At 46.2% G+C, this 18,987-nt stretch overlaps 1 protein-coding gene across 2 annotated transcripts; it reads right to left on the reverse strand.

Annotated features, from left to right (window-relative positions):
• Positions 1-5,095: 5,095 nt before the first annotated feature.
• ZNF593 (zinc finger protein 593) lies at positions 5,096-9,404 on the reverse strand. 2 transcript variants are annotated; one of them, XM_030219419.1, is made up of 4 exons: positions 9,295-9,404; positions 8,143-8,350; positions 7,344-7,406; positions 5,096-6,392 (listed from the first exon to the last, which is right to left on the reverse strand). In XM_030219419.1, exons 2-4 carry the CDS (start codon positions 8,340-8,342, stop codon positions 6,263-6,265), a joined length of 393 nt encoding a protein of 130 aa, XP_030075279.1. In that variant the 5' UTR covers positions 8,343-8,350; positions 9,295-9,404; the 3' UTR covers positions 5,096-6,262. The 2 variants fall into 2 exon arrangements, with proteins under 2 accessions (XP_030075279.1, XP_030075278.1); XM_030219418.1 differs by having other exon boundaries at positions 8,143-8,386; positions 9,295-9,399.
• Positions 9,405-18,987: the final 9,583 nt, after the last annotated feature.

Raw genomic sequence — 18,987 nt, forward strand, 5'->3', positions numbered from 1 at the left:
TAGTATTTCTAATCTCCTCCCCTCCATCATGTCCTCCGAGTCTGTTGACGAGGCTGTCTCCGCTTACAATGCCACTCTCTCCTCTGCTCTGGACACCCTTGCACCATCCACCTCCCGTCCCACAAGGCGTACTAATCCCCAGCCCTGGCTGACCCCTTGCATCCGTTACCTTCGCTCCTGCGCCCGATCTGCTGAACGCCTCTGGAGGAAATCTCGCACCCATTCAGATTTCCTTCACTACAAATTCATGCTATCCTCCTTCCAGTCCTCACTATTCCTTGCCAAACAGGACTATTACACCCAATTGACTAATTCTCTCAGCTCTAACCCTCGTCGTCTCTTCGCCACCCTTAACTCCCTCCTCAAAGTGCCCTCCGCTCCCACCCCCCCCCCCCCCGTCACTCTCTCCTCAATCACTGGCTGACTACTTCCGCGACAAGGTGCAAAAGATCAACCTTGAGTTCACTACCAAGCCACCTCCTCCTCTTCACCCTTCAACCCTCTCCCTCAACCAACCAACCCAGACCTCCTTCTCCTCCTTTCCTGATATCTCCGAGGAGGAAACCGCCCGCCTTCTTTCCTCCTCAAAATGCACCACTTGTTCCTCTGATCCCATCCCCACCAACTTACTTAACACCATCTCTCCTACTATCACCCCCTCCATCTGTCATATCCTCAACCTCTCTCTCTCCACTGCAACTGTCCCCGACACCTTCAAGCATGCTGTAGTCACGCCACTCCTCAAAAAACCATCACTAGACCCTACCTGTCCCTCCAACTACCGCCCCATCTCCCTCCTACCCTTCCTCTCCAAGACACTTGAGCGCGCAGTCCACAGCCGCTGCCTTGATTTTCTCTCCTCTCATGCCATCCTTGATCCGCTTCAATCCGGTTTTCGCCCTCTTCACTCGACAGAAACAGCACTTTCTAAAGTCTGTAATGACCTGTTCCTTGCCAAATCCAGAGGCCACTACTCCATCCTCATCCTCCTGGATCTATCCGCCGCTTTTGACACTGTCAATCATGACTTACTTCTTGCCACACTGTCCTCATTTGGGTTCCAGGGCTCTGTCCTCTCCTGGTTCTCCTCCTATCTCTCCCACCGCACCTTCAAAGTTCACTCTCATGGATCTTCCTCCACCCCCATCCCCTTATCTGTTGGTGTTCCCCAGGGATCGGTCCTTGGACCCCTTCTCTTCTCAATCTACACCTCTTCCCTGGGCTCCCTGATCTCATCTCATGGTTTCCAGTATCATCTCTATGCTGATGACACCCAACTGTATCTCTCCACACCAGACATCACCGCGGAGACCCAGGCAAAGGTATCGGCCTGCTTATCCGACATTGCTGCCTGGATGTCCAACCGCCACCTGAAACTGAACATGTCCAAGACCGAGCTTATCGTCTTTCCACCAAAACCCACTTCTCCTCTTCCTCCACTTTCTATCTCAGTTGATAACACCCTCATCCTCCCCGTCTCATCTGCCCGCAACCTCGGAGTCATCTTTGACTCCTCTCTCTCCTTCTCTGTGCATATCCAGCAGATAGCCAAGACCTGTCGCTTCTTCCTCTTTAACATCAGCAAAATTCGCCCTTTCCTCTCTGAACACACCACCCGAACTCTCGTCCACGCTCTCATTACCTCTCGCCTGGACTACTGCAACTTACTCCTCACCGGCCTCCCACTTAGCCATCTATCCCCCCTTCAGTCTGTTCAGAACTCTGCTGCACGTCTCATATTCCGCCAGAACCGATATACTCATATCACCCCTCTCCTCAGGTCACTTCACTGGCTTCCGATCAGATACCGCATTCAATTCAAGCTTCTCCTTCTTACCTACAAATGCACTCAGTCTGCTGCCCCTCACTACCTCTCTACCCTCATCTCCCCTTACGTTCCCGCCCGTAACCTCCGTTCACAGGATAAATCCCTCCTCTCAGTACCCTTCTCCACCACCGCCAACTCCAGGCTCCGCTCATTCTGCCTCGCCTCACCCTATGCTTGGAACAACCTTCCTGAACCCTTACGCCAAGCCCCCTCCCTGCCCGTCTTCAAGTCTTTGCTTAAAGCCCACCTCTTCAATGCTGCGTTCGGCACCTAACCCTTACCGTTCAGTGAATCCAAACTGCCCCAATTTGACTGCCCCTATCGGACCGACCGTTCACTTGTCTATTAGATTGTAAGCTCTTTGAGCAGGGACTGTCTCTCTTTGTTAAATTTACAGCGCTGCGTAACCCTAGTAGCGCTCTAGAAATGTTAAGTAGTAGTAGTAGTAGTAGTAGCATTTTACAGCAGGTTTGAGCAGGTGTAAATCTGGCGCCCAGAGATGGGTGTGGCAATCGACGATAAGTGCTGCTCTAAAAAGGGCACATTTTACTACAGAATAGTACTTAGGGCTGCTCTTTTTTAATGCTTAGCAATAGAGGGATGGGCACCTCTTCCATTTAATGAGCATGCCCAGTCCTTTACCTGGTTCCCCTCTGGCACCCTTCCCTTTTCATGTGGAACCACAAAGCTGTGTAATTACTAAACTACCTACCGCTTTTAGCATGGCCGATGGCCACGTGTCCATTCCTGAGACCACATCTACCTGCCACTACTACTACTTATCATTTCTATAGGCGCTACTAGACGTACGCAGCGCTGTACACTTGAACATGAAGAAACAGTCCCTGCTCGACAGAGCTTACAATCTAATTAGGACAAACAGGACAAACAAGAGATAAGGGAATATTAAAGTGAGGATGATAAAATAAGGGTACTGAACAAGTGAATAAGGGTTAGCAGTTAAAAGCAGCATCAAAAAGGTGGGCTTTTAGCTTAGATTTGAAGACGGCCAGAGATGGAGCTTGACGTACCACCTCAGGAAGTCTATTCCAGGCATACGGTGCAGCAAGATAAAAGGAACGGAGTCTGGACTTAGCGGTGGAGGAGAAGGGTGCAGATAAGAGAGATTTACCCACTGCTGATCTGGTCAACAGAAGAAGTCTCAAGCAAGAAGGGACCAAAGGAGTAAGGGGGATAAATGCAAATCTCCGCTCTCGCCTTAGTACGCACGCACAAATGATTTTACTGTTGCATTAACATGGAGCCTTCTCTCGCATCTCATTGAAAAGCCATTTCTGACATTTAAGACACAAGTCTTCTCCTTTCCAGGTCAACCACAGCACAAAAGTTGTTAGCCTGCTTCTCAGAGCACAAGGGCAGGGTGTCCAGTCCAGAGGCAGACCCCCCAAACAATCAATCAATTATCCCAGCGTTCAGCCAACCCAACCACTCACAAGTCTAGGTAGTCACCTGGGGCATCAGCTCCGGTGAAAGCAAACAACCGGTTCTAAACACCATCAACTTTTACCAGCAGGGAGGGTTGGCAGGGGTGGTGTGGTGGGGTTCATGATTGTTGGCTGGGAGGGGCAAAGGCCCTAACGGTTGCTTTAGCGGGTGGGGAGGCAAGACTGAAGGCTTGCCTAGGGCACTTATTTGCATTAGCAACAAAAGGCAGCTGTGCTCTTATGTATCAGGCCTCACCTTAAACTAAAAACAAAACTGAAATAAAAAAATGGTTAAAAGCGTTGGCATCTTTTTCCCCCCAATACCAGAAACTCCCATGAGGTTAGATAACAGGATGGTAAGTTCCATTAAATCTTCCTTTACCCTGTGGACCAGGTGTGGATCTCCTCATTACAGCACAGAATACTAAATTACATTTTGTGCCCCTCTCCCCAAACCACCCTGATCTTTGCTTGCACTTGGAAAATGCCACACTATCATTCAAGGGATCAAAAGCATTCTCACATTTATTTATTGCATTTGTATCCCACGTTTTCCCACCTCTTTGCAGGCTCAATGTGGCTTACAATACATCATGGATAATGGAAATTGGAAGAGAATATACATTTGGTTTACAGAAGGAAATGCATGATATTGGTATAGCAGAAGACGTTATAAGACATTGCTGGATATATTCGGAGATTTTTTACATGTGTTGATCTTTGTGGTATATCTTGTCAAAGAGATGAGTCTTCAGTAGTTTGCGGAAGCTGGTCAGTTCATAGATCGCTTTTAGGTTGCGTGGTAACGCGTTCCAGAGTTGCGTGCTCATATAGGAGAAGGTAGATGCGTGCATTAATTTGTATTTTAGACCTTTACAGTTGGGAAATTGAAGATTAAGGAATGTGCGAGAAGATTTCTTTGCATTCCTGGATGGTAGGTCTATTAGGTCTGACATGTAGGCTGGGGCATCACCATGGATGATTTTATGAACGAGGGTGCATACTTTGAACATTAAAAAGCAAAAGTCTTACCATGTAATAGCTTGGGGTAGGTAGGTGCCAGTGAAACTTGGCCTTCAATTCTCCCGCGCTCTCACCACTCTTAAACCCTACCCACTGACAAAATTGTCAGACCTCCCTATTCCCTCGATTATGTTTTGCCCCCCTCTCAACTCACCCCTGTTATATTCCACTGTTCGATCCCCTAAGAATATCCTAAACTTACTCTGTCTTATATAATTCTTCACAATGTAACCCATAATTGTACTGCAACCAACTGCACTTCCATCTTTTACAATGTATTGTAAGCCACACTGAGCCCGCAAATAGGTGGGAAAATGTGGGATACAAATGCAAATAAATAAAAATAATAAATTCCATAATGTCAATAATGATTATTCCAGAAAGGCAACATTTTTGAACCAGTGAGGCCAAGGCCATTAAAGCTTACGGGCACATAGTGGCATTCTCCTGCAGAGGTACACGTAATTGGAATGCAGTCCTAAGGATCTCTACAGTGAGGGAATCCCATCCCCGAAGCCTGCTGCACATTTACAGCTGCTACTGCTTTCCTGTTCCTGTTTCACACGCTGAAGGATTTCTGTTAGATACTGACAGCGCAAGAACCAGCCTAAGGGAATTTCAAACTGAGCATTTCTGCTTACCAGAGAGAAATGAAATGAGAGATAACGTTTAGGCTGGCAGCCACACAACCCCTCCCCCCCAAGCAGTCAACCACTCACAGGACAGCAGTATACGACGGAAGCTGTTTCTGTACCAAGGGCAAAGCCGTTAAAGATTAAAACACGGACATTTTAAAGTATGCAGTCTTTACTAAGTTTTATATTGTATCATTCTGTACAACAGATTAGGTTCACTGGACTGGCTGCATTTTATAAACAGAAATAAATGAATTCTTTCCCAGTTTGTACGGTATCAAAATCTCTTCCACTGTTTCAGGCAACACTTAAAACAGTCATGTTTAAATCATACATCACCACCCTCCTTAGATTTTCTCCTGTAAAAACAGATTAAATGAGCTGAAGCACTGCAAAATCTACAATCTCCCACCTTCTCTTCCTCCTATTCCAGTAACACAGGCAAATCAAGCTTCTGCAACGCATGAGACTGGATCTGTATTTATGCAGAACACAGATGCGTTCTTTGGATTGCCGTATCTACATGTTCTGTACCCCCCTCACTAGGCTTTCTTTCTGCCTCTTTTCTCCATTATTTTCAAACCAGCTGGGGTAAAAAAAAAATAGCAACACAGAAGAGACCCTTTGGTATGTTAACACAAAATTCTCATTGTCGGGACACAAAACCCAGGCTCCGATTCATTACCCACAATGGAAGATACCACTCACCCCAACATGACCCACCCTGACACTTTACTCAGCCACTACTCCTGCTGCCTCTCTCAGTCCACGCAGTCTCAGCTCAGCTTCAACTACATGGTTCAACCAGCCGAGTCCAAACTGCATGAGAGGACGAGGTTAAAGGGTATTACAGCTGGGTCACAGGAAAGAGTTTGTGTCATATGGGGAGAACAACATTTGTTATTCAGAAAAATCTGTTGACTGGAATGGTGTTCACCCTGGCTCTCTGTCAAACCACACACTAGGTATAACGGTGGTAGACGGCATCTTGTATGCACTACAAAAGTCTCTTCTTCCAGTGACTGAGCTATGCAAATTCTATGTGCTTATTTATTGCTCCTAAATTTTCAACCAACACAAAATCCGTTCCAACAATTTGTCCGCTGTGTTCAGTTGCATCGCCCAGTCACTTTCCTTTTCTGGTGCTATAAACCCCACCGGAGATGCAACTGGGGTGAAACAGGGTTATTAGACTCAGGGTATACCTCACATATACATTTCTCAAATTAACTTTAGCAACAACCACAAACAAAATCTTGCAACGAAAGAGCAAAGTTCTTTCAATTCCACCAAGGCCAGCCATCGAAGGTGCAGTTTCAGGTCCACCATCCTCAGCTCATCTCCTCCCCTTCGATGATCTGAGTTGTAACTTCCACTTTCCTTGGCGGAATGTAGGAGCCCATTCCCGCTGCTCTCTCGGCTTCCTCCTGGGTGTATGGTTCCTCTCTCAACTGCTTCAGCCTGCGATGATAAAAGAGAAAGTGTGTGAGGTTAAGTGTAACCCAGTGACTTATGAATAGGGGAGAGACATGACCCCCTCCTTAGAAGCCCAGCCACACGTGGATGGTCACCTTGTTTCTGCTCCTAATGTTGCTTAGAGCACTGGAACAAATTCATTTTTGATTAAGCACTGGTGATATGGTATATGTATAAATGTTCATTTCTTTTATTTTTCATTCTTTACATTTTCTCTTATGTTTTTATACTTTTGTGAACTATTTTGAATGATGTTGATTCATCAATAAATGGTATAGAAAAGCTTTTAAATAAATATAGGGGCTTCTCACCTTTGCAAATGGCTGAAGCATCCCCCCCCCCCCCCCCCCCCCCCAGCGCTTGTTATATATCTCATACTGGCTGCATTGTATCTGCTCCCCCACCATCAGTCTTGCAACTTAAGGCCTTACCATTAATATTTGCAAACATGAATTGCTTCCTCTGATCGCAAAGAACCCTTGGCCACTAATACTTGCCACTGATTGTTTATGTATCTTTAAGGGTTTAACCTGATTATACTGATAAATTCTGTTTGTAAACCACGGAATGACTATAGTTATCAAGTGATACATTAAACTGCATCTCTGCTAGCCCCCCCCCCCCTTCCCAACTCACCCACTGAAGGCCCCATTAATCAGAAACTCATTCCCCAAAGTAGTCTCACCTTACACAATTCTTTCACAAAGCACCTTGCTTCGTAGAAGCCCACTTAGCCAAGAATTCTTGTCTTTTTAGGACAGCAATTAAATCTTAAATCTATTACTTCTCATATTCTGCCTTTCCAATAGCAAGTGATCAAGGTGGATCACAATGGAACACACATGGTTAAAACTGACTGAAGTGGTTTACCGACAGTTTCTATTGATCCATAAAAACACGAGGGTTCCTTTTTGTAAACGCTAAGGCTTCACTTACCTTCTTTTGTGCACTTTGGTTTTAAAATGGTCCTTCAGACTTCTAAAATCCGCAAAGTATCGTCTGATGGCAAAGAAAACAGTATGAAAAGTCAAACACCTGGTATTGGCCTGAGTAAGATGAAGCAGATCAACAAAGCTTTGTTGTTTTGGAAATTTTGGATGGCGACACGAGGCTGCCTGATCCACACACAGAGCAGCTAACTGCAGTAAGGCCCTCACAGCTCAGGTTCACGTTTGACGTGCTTAGGAAAACCCTCACATCCATGCGGGCAATGAGGGAAAACTAAAACCATTTGGTTTACCTAGAGAATTGTATCCCGAACCTGTCTGGGAGCTCCCCAGACATCCATGTTTTCAGGATATCCACAATGAATATTCACAAGAGATTTGCATACACTGCCTTTAGTGCACGCAAATCTCTCTCATGAATGTTCACTGTCGATATCCTGAAAACCAAGAGATTTGCATACACTGCCTCCAGTGCACGCAAATCTCTCTCATGACTATTCACTGTCGATATCCTGAAAACCTGACTCGCTAGAGAGCCCCCAGTCCAAATAAAAACCAGTGATAGAATTGCTACCCCTGGAAGTTTTCAAGGGAAGCTCAGATACACATCTGTGAGAGATGGGTTTAGGTACAGTGATACTACTACCTGAGGGCTGTGGAATCGAGCAAGCTACATGATCCACCTACACCTGAGGTGTTGGTTGCTACTGTTCTATTCAGGCACAGCGTAGACAGCAATGGAACAGACGTTTTACAGTGCACTGAGGCCTCAGCTCCTTGTCACTTACGCGCAATGCAGGCAGTAATGCTGGGCATTGCCTGTCACATCGTAGTCAACTTCCTGGTGCAGCAGCTTCTGGGCATTTTCTGGCTTCATGTCTTGGTGAATCTGATCCAAGTCCTTCACTCTCCGCTTGGTCTTCCACAGCTTGGAGATATTCTTCTTCTTGTCACTCTTATGGTTGCCGATTTTCTTCGATCGAGTCATGGCTGGAGCTGGAGGAAAGAAAACCAAAAGTTCTATCCCCTGAGCTGGGAGATAGGAGGTTTTATTTATTATTTTATTTTTATTACATTTGTACCCTGCGCTTTCCCACTCATGGCAGGCTCAATGCGGCTTACATGGGGCAATGGAGGGTTAAGTGACTTGCCCAGAGTCACAAGAAGCTGCCTGTGCCTGGAGTGGGAATCGAACTCAGTTCCTCAGGACCAAAGACCACCACCCTAACCACTAGGCCACTCCTCCACTGTTGCTACTATTTGAGATTCTACATGGATCACCGATGTGGCCGCGCAGGCTTCTGCTTCTGTGAGTCTGACGTCGTACGTGCAGGACGTCAGATTCACAGAAACAGAAGCCTGCGCAGCCTTCTACATGGAATGTTGCTAGTGGAATAGCAACATTCCATGTAGAATCTCCAGTGGTAGCAACATTCCATGTAGAATCTCCAATAGTATCTATTTTATTTTTGTTACATTTGTACCCCACGCTTTCCCACCCATGGCAGGCTCAATGCGGCTTACATGGGGCAATGGAGGGTTAAGTGACTTGCCCAGAGTCACAAGGAGCTGCCTGTGCCTGAAGTGGGAATCAAACTCAGTTCCTCAGGACCAAAGTCCACCACCCTAACCACTAGGCCACTCCTCCACTCTGGGAGGGGGAGGCGAATCCCCTGATCACAATCCCTAATTTTACTCTTACGTTCGTACAGTCATTGACGGCCAAAATCCCAACTTACTCTGTACAGAACAGAGCTCACGAACCAGAACCCGATTCTGCTGGAGTCGCTGTCTTTTCAGCTCTCTCTCTCTCCCCTCCCCCCACTTCACCAGCACCCACATTCTTTCTCGGGCCTCCCCACCCACCTCTTCACCTGTCCCCGAGCTCTCCCTGGCTTCCCCCCCACCCCTTCATCTGTCCCTCGGGCTTCCATCTTCACCTGAGTGTCCCCGACTTTCCTTCTTCTTCCTGGAGTTCTCACACGTGGATACTCATCACTTCCGCAGCGCTAACGCTGCGTCCTTGTGACGTCATCGTCACGCTCTTACGCCTGGTGGGGGCCTAGTTCCAAGGAGGTAGTTCCACGGACGGACGAAAAGGAGGAGCTAAGGGGTTTGGTGACTTGCGCCATCTTGCGGTCGGAAGCCAGAATAGTCGGGAGAGGCTGGAAGGAACCTGTTTGAAGGGAAGGGGGGGGGGGGGGGGGGTGAGGATGTTGGGTAAACGCTGGTACTCAAATGCCAGAGTTTTCACAATCAGAGTTTCGTCTTTGTATATATTTATATTTTTTAAATACAATTTTATTTTTATTTTCTATTTATTTTTTTAATTTTTATTGTTTATTTTCGTTTGGTTTTGGTTTTTGTTAGTCATCTTCGCTGTTTTGTCTTCTGTTGTTTTCTTGCGAAGACTGGTTTCTTCTGTTTTGTTGCACTCAAATGCCAGGTCACCCTTCAGGGGTGGGGTGATCACTGAGGGACCCATCCCACAACAGCCAGAACCCCTGCAACCAGGCACAGAATCTATGACAAGGCAGAATTGGTGTGTAGGGTCTGAGCTCTTTCATTAAAACTTGGGGACTATGGGTCAATTTTAGCAATGGAGAAGGTGCCGGTACTAAGTACCCCCTCAAAAAAAAGCCCTGGGTAAAAGAGTACGAAAGGAAAAGAGGATGGGATTGCTATACCCTCTTTCTGTCGTTACAAGCAGCTTAGAATGCAAACTGTCTCTGAAGTGAATTCACTCTCAGGGAACAGATCCCAGTTGGATTTTATTTGTAATTAAAAAAAAAAAAAACTGGTTGGAGCCCCTAGTTAGTGCATACACGAATTCCATAGGCATTCTTTTAAATGTATTTATTTATTGGGAGTTATTAACCACCTTTATGATGAGGTTCACCCAAGGTGGTGTACAACAGGTACATTTTAACATAAAATTTTGTGAACAGCATAACAATAGTAAAATAACCAAGAATAAATAGAACTACCATAAAACAGTATCAAAAATATACACATTTAAAAGCACTGGAATTAAAATACCAGAGACATAATACAATGTTAGTATAATATAAGCAGTAATTGACCATGATGGTATGTACAACTAGGGACTACAGTTCAGCATTTGAGCATTTCCTTCCATGCTCTGTCTTCAGATATCTTGAGGGTGCCTACTGCTGGTGGAAATGTTGTGGTAGATTAAAACTAACTTGTAATAGGGACAAGTCTCCAGAGGAAATGTTGAGCCTCAGGAACAAGGGTTAATAGATTCAGTATGGTCGCTAATGTCCCGACCGAGAAAGTCCTGAGCAGATTAAGTATTAGTGAGCCTGGATGACTGAAGAGCAGGGCTTTTTTTCTGGGGGTACTTGGGGGTACTGAGTACCAGCACCTTTTCCATTGTCTGCTATAATTGACCCATGGACCCCAGGTTTTAATGAAAGAGTTCAAGCTCTACACACCAATTCGGCCTTGTCATAGATTCTGTGACTGGTTGCAGAGGGCCTGGCTATTATAGGGTGGGTCCCTCAGTGATCACCCCACCCCAAAGGGTGGCCCTGGCATTTGAGTACCGGCACCTTTTTCAGTAGAAAAAACACACTGCTGAAGAGTGAGTGTTCTTAAAAGGTTATAGGTAAAACACGCAATGAACCATGATGGGCACATGGCTCTCATACAACGACCATTAGAGGTCAAGGATCAGTAAAGCAATAACCCTCAGGAGTCCTCACTGAAACTCACTACAGTTTCTGAGAAAGAAAATCTCCTTGAATCTGATATTGCATCAACTCAGAGACGTATTCATGAACTTCAAAGACATTTTTTTTTTTAAATCAGTTTCTGCCCTCTGAACATAGAAACTTTAGCAAATAACAGTGTGTCCTTGTATGGGACTTTTCATGCAAACAGAATCCCAGCATCAGTAATTGGAGACCAGGGCCAGTGATGGGCGACTTCTATGGTCTGTGCCCTGAAAATGGCAAGGTCAAATCAAGATCAAGTACTTGTATTATACCTTACACTACGAGTTTATTTTGTTGGACAGACTGTACAGGTTCTTATCTGCTGTCATCTACTATGTTACCACGAGGCTCATTTTGAAAGCACATAAACTTACAAAGTTACATAGGATATTACTTTACTTTGTAAGTCTATCCAGCTTATAATTGAAAAAGAAAAAACGCCTATATTGCGACCCAAATCGGGAGATAGACGTTTATCTCACAAAAACGAATAAAGCGGTATAATCGAAAGCCGAATTTGGACGTTTTCAACTGCACTCCATCGCGGATGCGGACAAAGTTGATGGGGGCGTGTCGAAGGCGTGGTGAAGGCGGAACTGGGGCGTGGTTATCAGCCGATCAGAGATGGGCGCCTTTCGCCGATAATGGAAGAAAAATATGCGTTTTTAGCGAGAATTTAGGGCACTTTTCCTGGACCCTGTTTTTCCACGAATAGGGCCCCAAAAAGTGCCCTAAATGACCAGATGACCACTGGAGGGAGTCGGGGATGACTCCCCTGACTCTCCCAGTGGTCACAAACCCCCTCCCACCACAAAAATATGCCATTTCACAACTTTTTATGTTCACCCTCAAATGTCATACCCACCTCCCTGGCAGAAGTATGCAGGTCACTGGAGCAGTTATTAGGGGGTGCAGTGGACGTCAGGCAGGTAGACCCAGGCCCATCCCCCCCACCTGTTACACTTGTGCTGGTAAATGGGAGCCCTCCACACCGCCCCCCAAACCCACTGTACCCACATGTAGGTGCCCCCCTTCACCCCTTAGGGCTATAGTAATGGTGTAGACGTGGGCAGTGGGTTTTGAGGGGGATTTGGGGGGCTCAACACACAAGGGAAGGGTGCTATGCACCTGGGAGCTCTTTTACCTTTTTTTTTTGTTTTTGTAAAAGTGCCCCCTAGGGTGCCCGGTTGGTGTCCTGGCATGTGAGGGGGACCAGTGCACTACGACTCCTGGCCCCTCCCACGACCAAATGCCTTGGATTTATTCGTTTTTGAGCTGGGCGCTTTCATTTTCCATTATCGCTGAAAAACAAAAACGTCCAGCTCACAAATTGTCGAATAAAACATGGACGTCTATTTTTTCCCAAAATACGGTTCGGTCCGCCCCTTCACGGACCCGTTCTCGGAGATAAACGCCCATGGAGATAGACGATTTCGTTCGATTATGCCCCTCTATGTGCTTTCAAAATGAGCACCTATGTATGCTACGCTCTCAATAAGGATGCAATGTAGCAGAGACTTGGATTAAGGGGATCTGGGCCTATGGATTTACCTTTTGCCTTTCTCAGTAGTTCAAGTGAGTTGCATTCAGGTGCTGTAGGTATTTTTTTCTGTCTCCAAGACACTTACGATCTAAGATTGTGCCTGAAGCAATGGAGGGCTAAGTGACTTGTCCAAGTTCACAGGCAGCAGCAGTGGGTTTTGAACCTGGCTTGTCTGATTCTCAGTTTGCTGCTCCTACCCTTAGGCTACTCCTCCCCTGGACTAAGCTGAACATATCCTGGATCCTAGAATCTAAGATCAGAATGCAAGCTTGGAAGGTTGATGGAGGTTCACATTTCATCCTTCTGGCTGGCTTTTTCCTTATTCCCGAACCCCTTGAAAGGGTGAGCAAACATGAGGCATCTGTAAAGTATCGTCAACAAGGATTCAGGAATACACAAGTCTATCTGTCACAGCAGAACAAATAACACCACCAGATCTCCTTTCCAGCTGCCCTGGTCTCCAGAATCCAGAACACCCAGAAGCTGCAGAAACCCTGCATGCTCTTCCCTCCCACTCTAAACGCCTGATGACCCAGTACCTGGAAGGCAACATTAAGCAAGTCCTGGCCATTCTGAGACCCTGAGGCAGATGCTACAAATTCCACAATGCGCAGTGAGTTCAAGGACCTAAAGTGTCCCTCCAGAGACTGGGTCTCTTGGTGCATATGCAGCCCTCCTTTCACCAATATCCTATGTTCTTTCTGTTCTCCGCCTCACCTCTGGGCATCACAGGAAGTGGAGGTGGCCGAACTCACAATCAAATCATTCAGGAGGCTGCTAAATAAAAAGAGCTGATAAAATCAAGTTTTTTAAGCTTCTGATTTGTATATGTCTAATGGTTTTGTTTTTAATTTTATATCATTTTGATTTGCCTTGTTTAGTTTTAGGATTTTTATTTGTTGCATTTGAACCAATTTTATATTGCAGTCCACTCAGGATTGTTCTGCTACCTATTTGCATGGAGGAAAGGAATTGGGTCCTGTGCAGTAGGAATGGATCCTCAGAAGCTTAGCCGAAATTGGGTGGCGGAGCAGGTGGGGGAAGAGAGGTTGGTGGTTGGGAGGCGAGGATAGTGGAGGGCAGACTTATACGGTCCGTGCCAGAGCCGGTGATGGGAGGCGGGACTGGTGGTTGGGAGGCGGGAAATACTGCTGGGCAGACTTGTAGGGTCTGTGCCCTGAAAAAGGCAGGTACAAATCAAGGTAAGGTATACACATATGAGTTTATCTTGTTGGGCAGACTGGATGGACCATGCAGGTCTTTTTCTGCCGTCATCTACTATGTTACTATGTTACATCTACTATGTTACTATGGATCCACAGAAGCTTAGCTGAAATTGGGGGCGGGGGGAAGAGGGGTTGGTGGTTGAGAGACTAGGATAGGGGAGGGCAGACTTATACGGGGTCTGTGCCAGAGCCGGTGATGGGAGGCGGGAAGTACTGCTGGGCAGACTTGTACGGTCTGTGCCCTGAATAAGGCAGGTACAAATCAAGGTAAGGTATACACATATGTTTTTTCTTGTTGGGCAGACTGGATGGACCATGCAGGTCTTTTTCTGCCGTCATCTACTATGTTACTATGTATGTTACCATGAGGCATATTTTCAAAGCAGTTTGGGAGGCTAAGTTCCATAGGTTTCTATGGAACTTTGGGAGGCTAAGTGCTTTGAAAATATGCCTCTATGTGTCCTTGAACTACATAAATCCCTGCGATCCTGTAGTTCCCTGTAATAGGCCCTTTCAGGACACATATCTAGTTCCCTGTGTCTTATGGGTCACTTGCCTTGTTCTCTGTGCATGCTGAGCAAGTTGCCCCCCTCCCCTTCTCTCTCCATCGGGTCTGAAGAGTTAGTCTGCAGCATATCTCCTCTGTGAACTGAAACTGCCTATGTTGTATTCTGTTGTATGACCCTTTCAGGCTACTGTGGCCCTATCAAGATTTCACCAGTGTAAAAGTATAAACATCATCTCCATTCAGGAATTTGCTGCAATTTCTCCCAGCCGCTTTTATATGGAGAGAGCTGGTGGAGAACAGGCTCCCAGTTTGCAGGGCAAAAACTCTTGTCCAGCACATCTGAACTGTAAGTTATTTTCTCTTGATTGATTACTGCATTAAAGAAGGTTTTGGTTCAAGAGTGCAAATTCTTCTCATAGGAATGTTGTACACTCTGGTTTAAAACTGCATGCCAATCACACCCAGTGAGGGGGCAGGAACAAGGATGTGTACGTGAAGAAGAATGGATGACATTAAAGTAAGTGTTCCTGAGGCACTGTTAAGATTACTTAGCCTTGCTCTCTTGCTTTCCAGCTAATCTGTAGTTCACGCACTTTCCAAAAACGATAAAAACTAAAGAAAACATGTAAAAGGACGGAAATTAAAGAAGATCTAGAAATAGAACCAAAAAGGAAGCCCACAAGCTTCTGCCTCTGGCACCACCAAGGAGGTTTAATTGACAGGAGACGGCGAAAGCATGCTTGGCCCATTATCTGGCCTGAAGCCAGTAGGCGGAGCTTGCCGCCATACAACATAATGTATTTTGAGTGTATCAAAATGGCGGCTGCATAGGGAAGCAATTAAACTTGTCAATCAAACCTCGAGTGCTGCCATCTTGAAAAATGTTTTTAAACTGTGGACAAGGGGGGAGGGAAGGAGGAAGGGAGGGGGCTACTAGACCACTAGGAAAAGGTTTGCTTCAGAGAGGGAGAGGGGCTGATGCAGATGCCAGTGCCAGTATGTTATTTTACATGTCACTCTACCTGTCAATGTATGAGCCAATCACATCTCACACACTGACAGGAAGGGTGACATTTAGCAGTGAGCTGCGGAGTACTACTGTGATTTTAATGAAGCAGTAATTTGCCTGCTCATTGATTATAGTTGCAGTGGTGGTTTTTCAGCCTTAATTTTGCGTTAGAGCTCTGTATCAGAGATAAGCAACCACAGTCCTCGAGGGCCACAACCCAGTCGGGTTTTCAAGATTTCTACAATGAATATGCATGAATATTTCCCAACAATGGGTGCAGTACATACAAATCAATCTCATGCATATTCATTGTAGAAATCTTGAAAGCTCAACTGCATTGTGGCTCTCAAGGACCGTGGTTGCACCCCCACCCCACCCCCTCCCAACTTTGGAGGAGATGAATATTCAAGGGGCCCTAACTGGGTCATTACTAAGGATGAAAATTCCTCTTGAAGAGGCAGAGAAATGCATGCACACTTTTAACTGAACTTGAAAGACGTATTCTTGGGGTGGGGTGGGCGGGGGTGTTTATATCAAGGGAGTAAACTACATAAAATTGTATTTTCAAATGTACACACGTAGTTGTGTCCTTATTCCTCTATTTTTTATACCTGCATGAATGTGAAATGAAGTTTCAAAATGAACTACTTTGCGGCTTACTTGCCCTGTCCTTTTTTTTTTTGTTACATTTGTATCCCGCACTTTCCCACTCATGGCAGGCTGAATGTGGCTTACATGGGGCAATGGAGGGTTAAGTGACTTGCCCAGAGTCACAAGGAGCTGCCTGTGCCTGAAGTGGGAATCGAACTCAGTTCCTCAGGACCAAAGTCCACCACCCTAACCACTAGGCCACTCCTCCACTGTTGCTACTATTTGAGATTCTACATGGAATGTTGCTATTCCACTAGTGCAACATTCAATGTAGAAGTCGGCCCTTGCAGATCACCAATGTGGCCACGCAGGCTTCTGCTTCTGTGAGTGCAGGGCGTCAGACTCACAGAAACAGAAGCCTGCGCAGCCTTCTACATGGAATGTTGCTAGTGGAATAGCAACATTCCATGTAGAATCTCCAATAGTAGCAACATTCCATGTAGAATCTCCGATAGTATCTATTTTATTTTTGTTACATTTGTACCCCGCGCTTTCCCACTCATGGCAGGCTCAATGCGGCTTACATGGGGCAATGGAGGGTTAAGTGACTTGCCCAGAGTCACAAGGAGCTGCCTGTGCCTGAAGTGGGAATCGAACCCAGTTTCCCAGGACCAAAGTCCACCACCCTAACCACTAGGCCACTCCTCCACTTTATCCTCACCTCTCTATTCCCTTACCCTTAATTGTCCTGTCTGTTTACCTGTCTTATCTAGATTGTAAGCTCTTTGAGCAGGGACTGTCTTTTTGTGTATGGTGTACAGCGCTGCGTATGCCTTGTAGCACTATAGAAATGATAAGTAGTAGTACTAGTGGTTTCTCCTTGAAAATGAACTGCATATTATATGGTTATGAAAGTCTTGCTTATACCTTATTCCTGGCTGGTTTACTGAAAATTGCACCTTAAGGGCCTATTAACTAACTCTGGATTTCTGACCTGAAGCCATGAACACGGATGTACAGCATTCATCAATACAGACAAGAAAAAGGGTTTGTCGCCAGGGGAAACTGAATCCACTGAAACTAGATCAGACCTTCACAGCACCGTCTCTTCTGGAATAATTTAAGTGTTGGCTGATACTTCCAGGGAGGTGCTGAGCCACTGGGATCCTGCAGGCATTCTCTGGGTGTATCTGTTACCTGGCCAGACAATGCTCTGAAAGGGAATATTTCTGCTGAAGACTGGGATCCTGTAGGGTATGCATTTTCTGGGTCAGGGGATCTCAACCCGGTCCTCAGGACACACCTAGCCAGTCTGGTTTTAAAGAGATCCGCAATAAATATGCATGAGAGATTTGCAAGTACTGCCTCCAATTTATAGAAATCTGTTGCATTCATATTCATTGTAGGTATCCTGAAAACCTGGGCTGGGTATGTCCTGAGGACTGGGTTGAGAACCCCTGCCTTGGGTATATCTGTTACATGCCCAGACAATGCTGTGAAAGGGAAGTAGAGAGAGACCCCTAAGCTGCCAGATTTACTTTATTTCTTATGGATTGCAACATACCCAAAAGAGTTAAGTGCAAGTTATATGGATATTTATTTATTTACCATTTATAGCCTGCCTATTAACTGAGTTACAAAAAATACATATATATTCATTAGTAACAGTCACATAAACACATATAATCATCAAATATAATTAAAAGGCACAGTTACATCATCTTTGTAAATCAAAGCATTTCAACATCTTAACCCCAAAATATGTCTTTGCAAATAACAGTGCCTTCAACCAGGGGCATGGCCAGACTTTGGCGGGAGGGGGGTCCAGAGCCCGAGGTGAGGGGGCACATTTTAGCCTCCCCCCCAGCGCCGCCAACCCCCCTCGCCATTGTCGACCCCCCCGCCGCCGCTGCCACCGACAACTTTGACGACCCCTGCCAACAACCCTCTCGACCCCCCTCCTGCCGCTGACCCTCTCGACCCCCCGTCCCGCCGCCAACCCTCCCCCGCCGTCACCTACCTTTGCTGGCAGGAGGCCCCAATCCCCGCCAGCCGAGGTCCTCTTCTTCCTGCAAAGGCTTCATTCTGTTTCTGATGTCCTGCAGTTTGCAGGTCCCTGGAGCAGTTTTAGTGTGTGCAGTGCACTTCAGGCAGGCGGACCCAGGTCCATCCCCCCCACCTGTTACATTTGTGTTGGTAAATGTGAGCCCTTCAAAACCCACCAGAAACCCACTGTACCCACATGTAGGTGCCCCCCTTCACCCATAACGGCTGTGGTAGTGGTGTACAGTTATGGGGAGTGAGTTTTTGGGGGGGGTTGGGGGCTCAGCACACAAGTAAGGGAGCTATGCAGCTGGGCGCAATTTCTGAAGTCCACTGCAGTGCCCCTAGGGTGCCCAGTTGGTGTCTTTGCATGTCAGGGGGACCAGTGCACTACGAATGCTGGCTCCTTCCATGACCAAATGGCTTGCATTTGGTCATTTCTGAGATGGGCGTCCTCGGTTTCCATTATCGCCGAAAATCGGGGACGAGCATCTCTAAGGACGACCTAAATTTCGCGATTTGGGCGACCCCGACCGTATTATCAAAATGAAAGATGGACACTTATCTTGTTTCGATAATACGGGTTTCCCCGCCCCTTCGCCGGGACGTTCTGCGAGGACGTCCTCAAGAAAACTTGGTTGCCCCTTTCGATTATGCCCCTCCATGACTAATATATAGGTTAACGTCATCCTTATCCTTAGCAAAAAAGGAAGTGCATTGTCATATTGTCTGCATATGGTCAAACTTGGGGCTGACTGGCAAGTTCTTCTTTATAATGATGCCGAATACACAATAAGGTCACCAGTCACGCGCTCCACACTGAAGACATTCATGAAGGTTGAAGGTTTCTAAATGTTCGAGTTTCCAGCCTGGTGATTAGAGCAGCAGCTCTGGGAAGCCAGGATTCAAACCCTGCTCTTCCTACTGCTTATGATCTTTGGGATGTCAATCCACTCTCCATTGCTCCTACTTG

The sequence above is a fragment of the Microcaecilia unicolor genome, chromosome 11 (assembly GCF_901765095.1).
Source record: "Microcaecilia unicolor chromosome 11, aMicUni1.1, whole genome shotgun sequence".
In the NCBI taxonomy this organism is placed as follows: domain Eukaryota; kingdom Metazoa; phylum Chordata; class Amphibia; order Gymnophiona; family Siphonopidae; genus Microcaecilia; species Microcaecilia unicolor.

Coding starts and splice junctions, on each gene's coding strand:
- ZNF593 (XM_030219419.1), bottom strand. CDS start 8,342: ATGACTCGATCGAAGAAAATCGGCAACCATAAGAGTGACAAGAAGAAG. Junction 7,407..8,142: donor CATTACTGCCTGCATTGCGC/GTAAGTGACAAG, acceptor CTTTGCCATCAG/ACGATACTTTGCGGATTTTA. Junction 6,393..7,343: donor ACCAAAGTGCACAAAAGAAG/GTAAGTGAAGCC, acceptor TTATCATCGCAG/GCTGAAGCAGTTGAGAGAGG.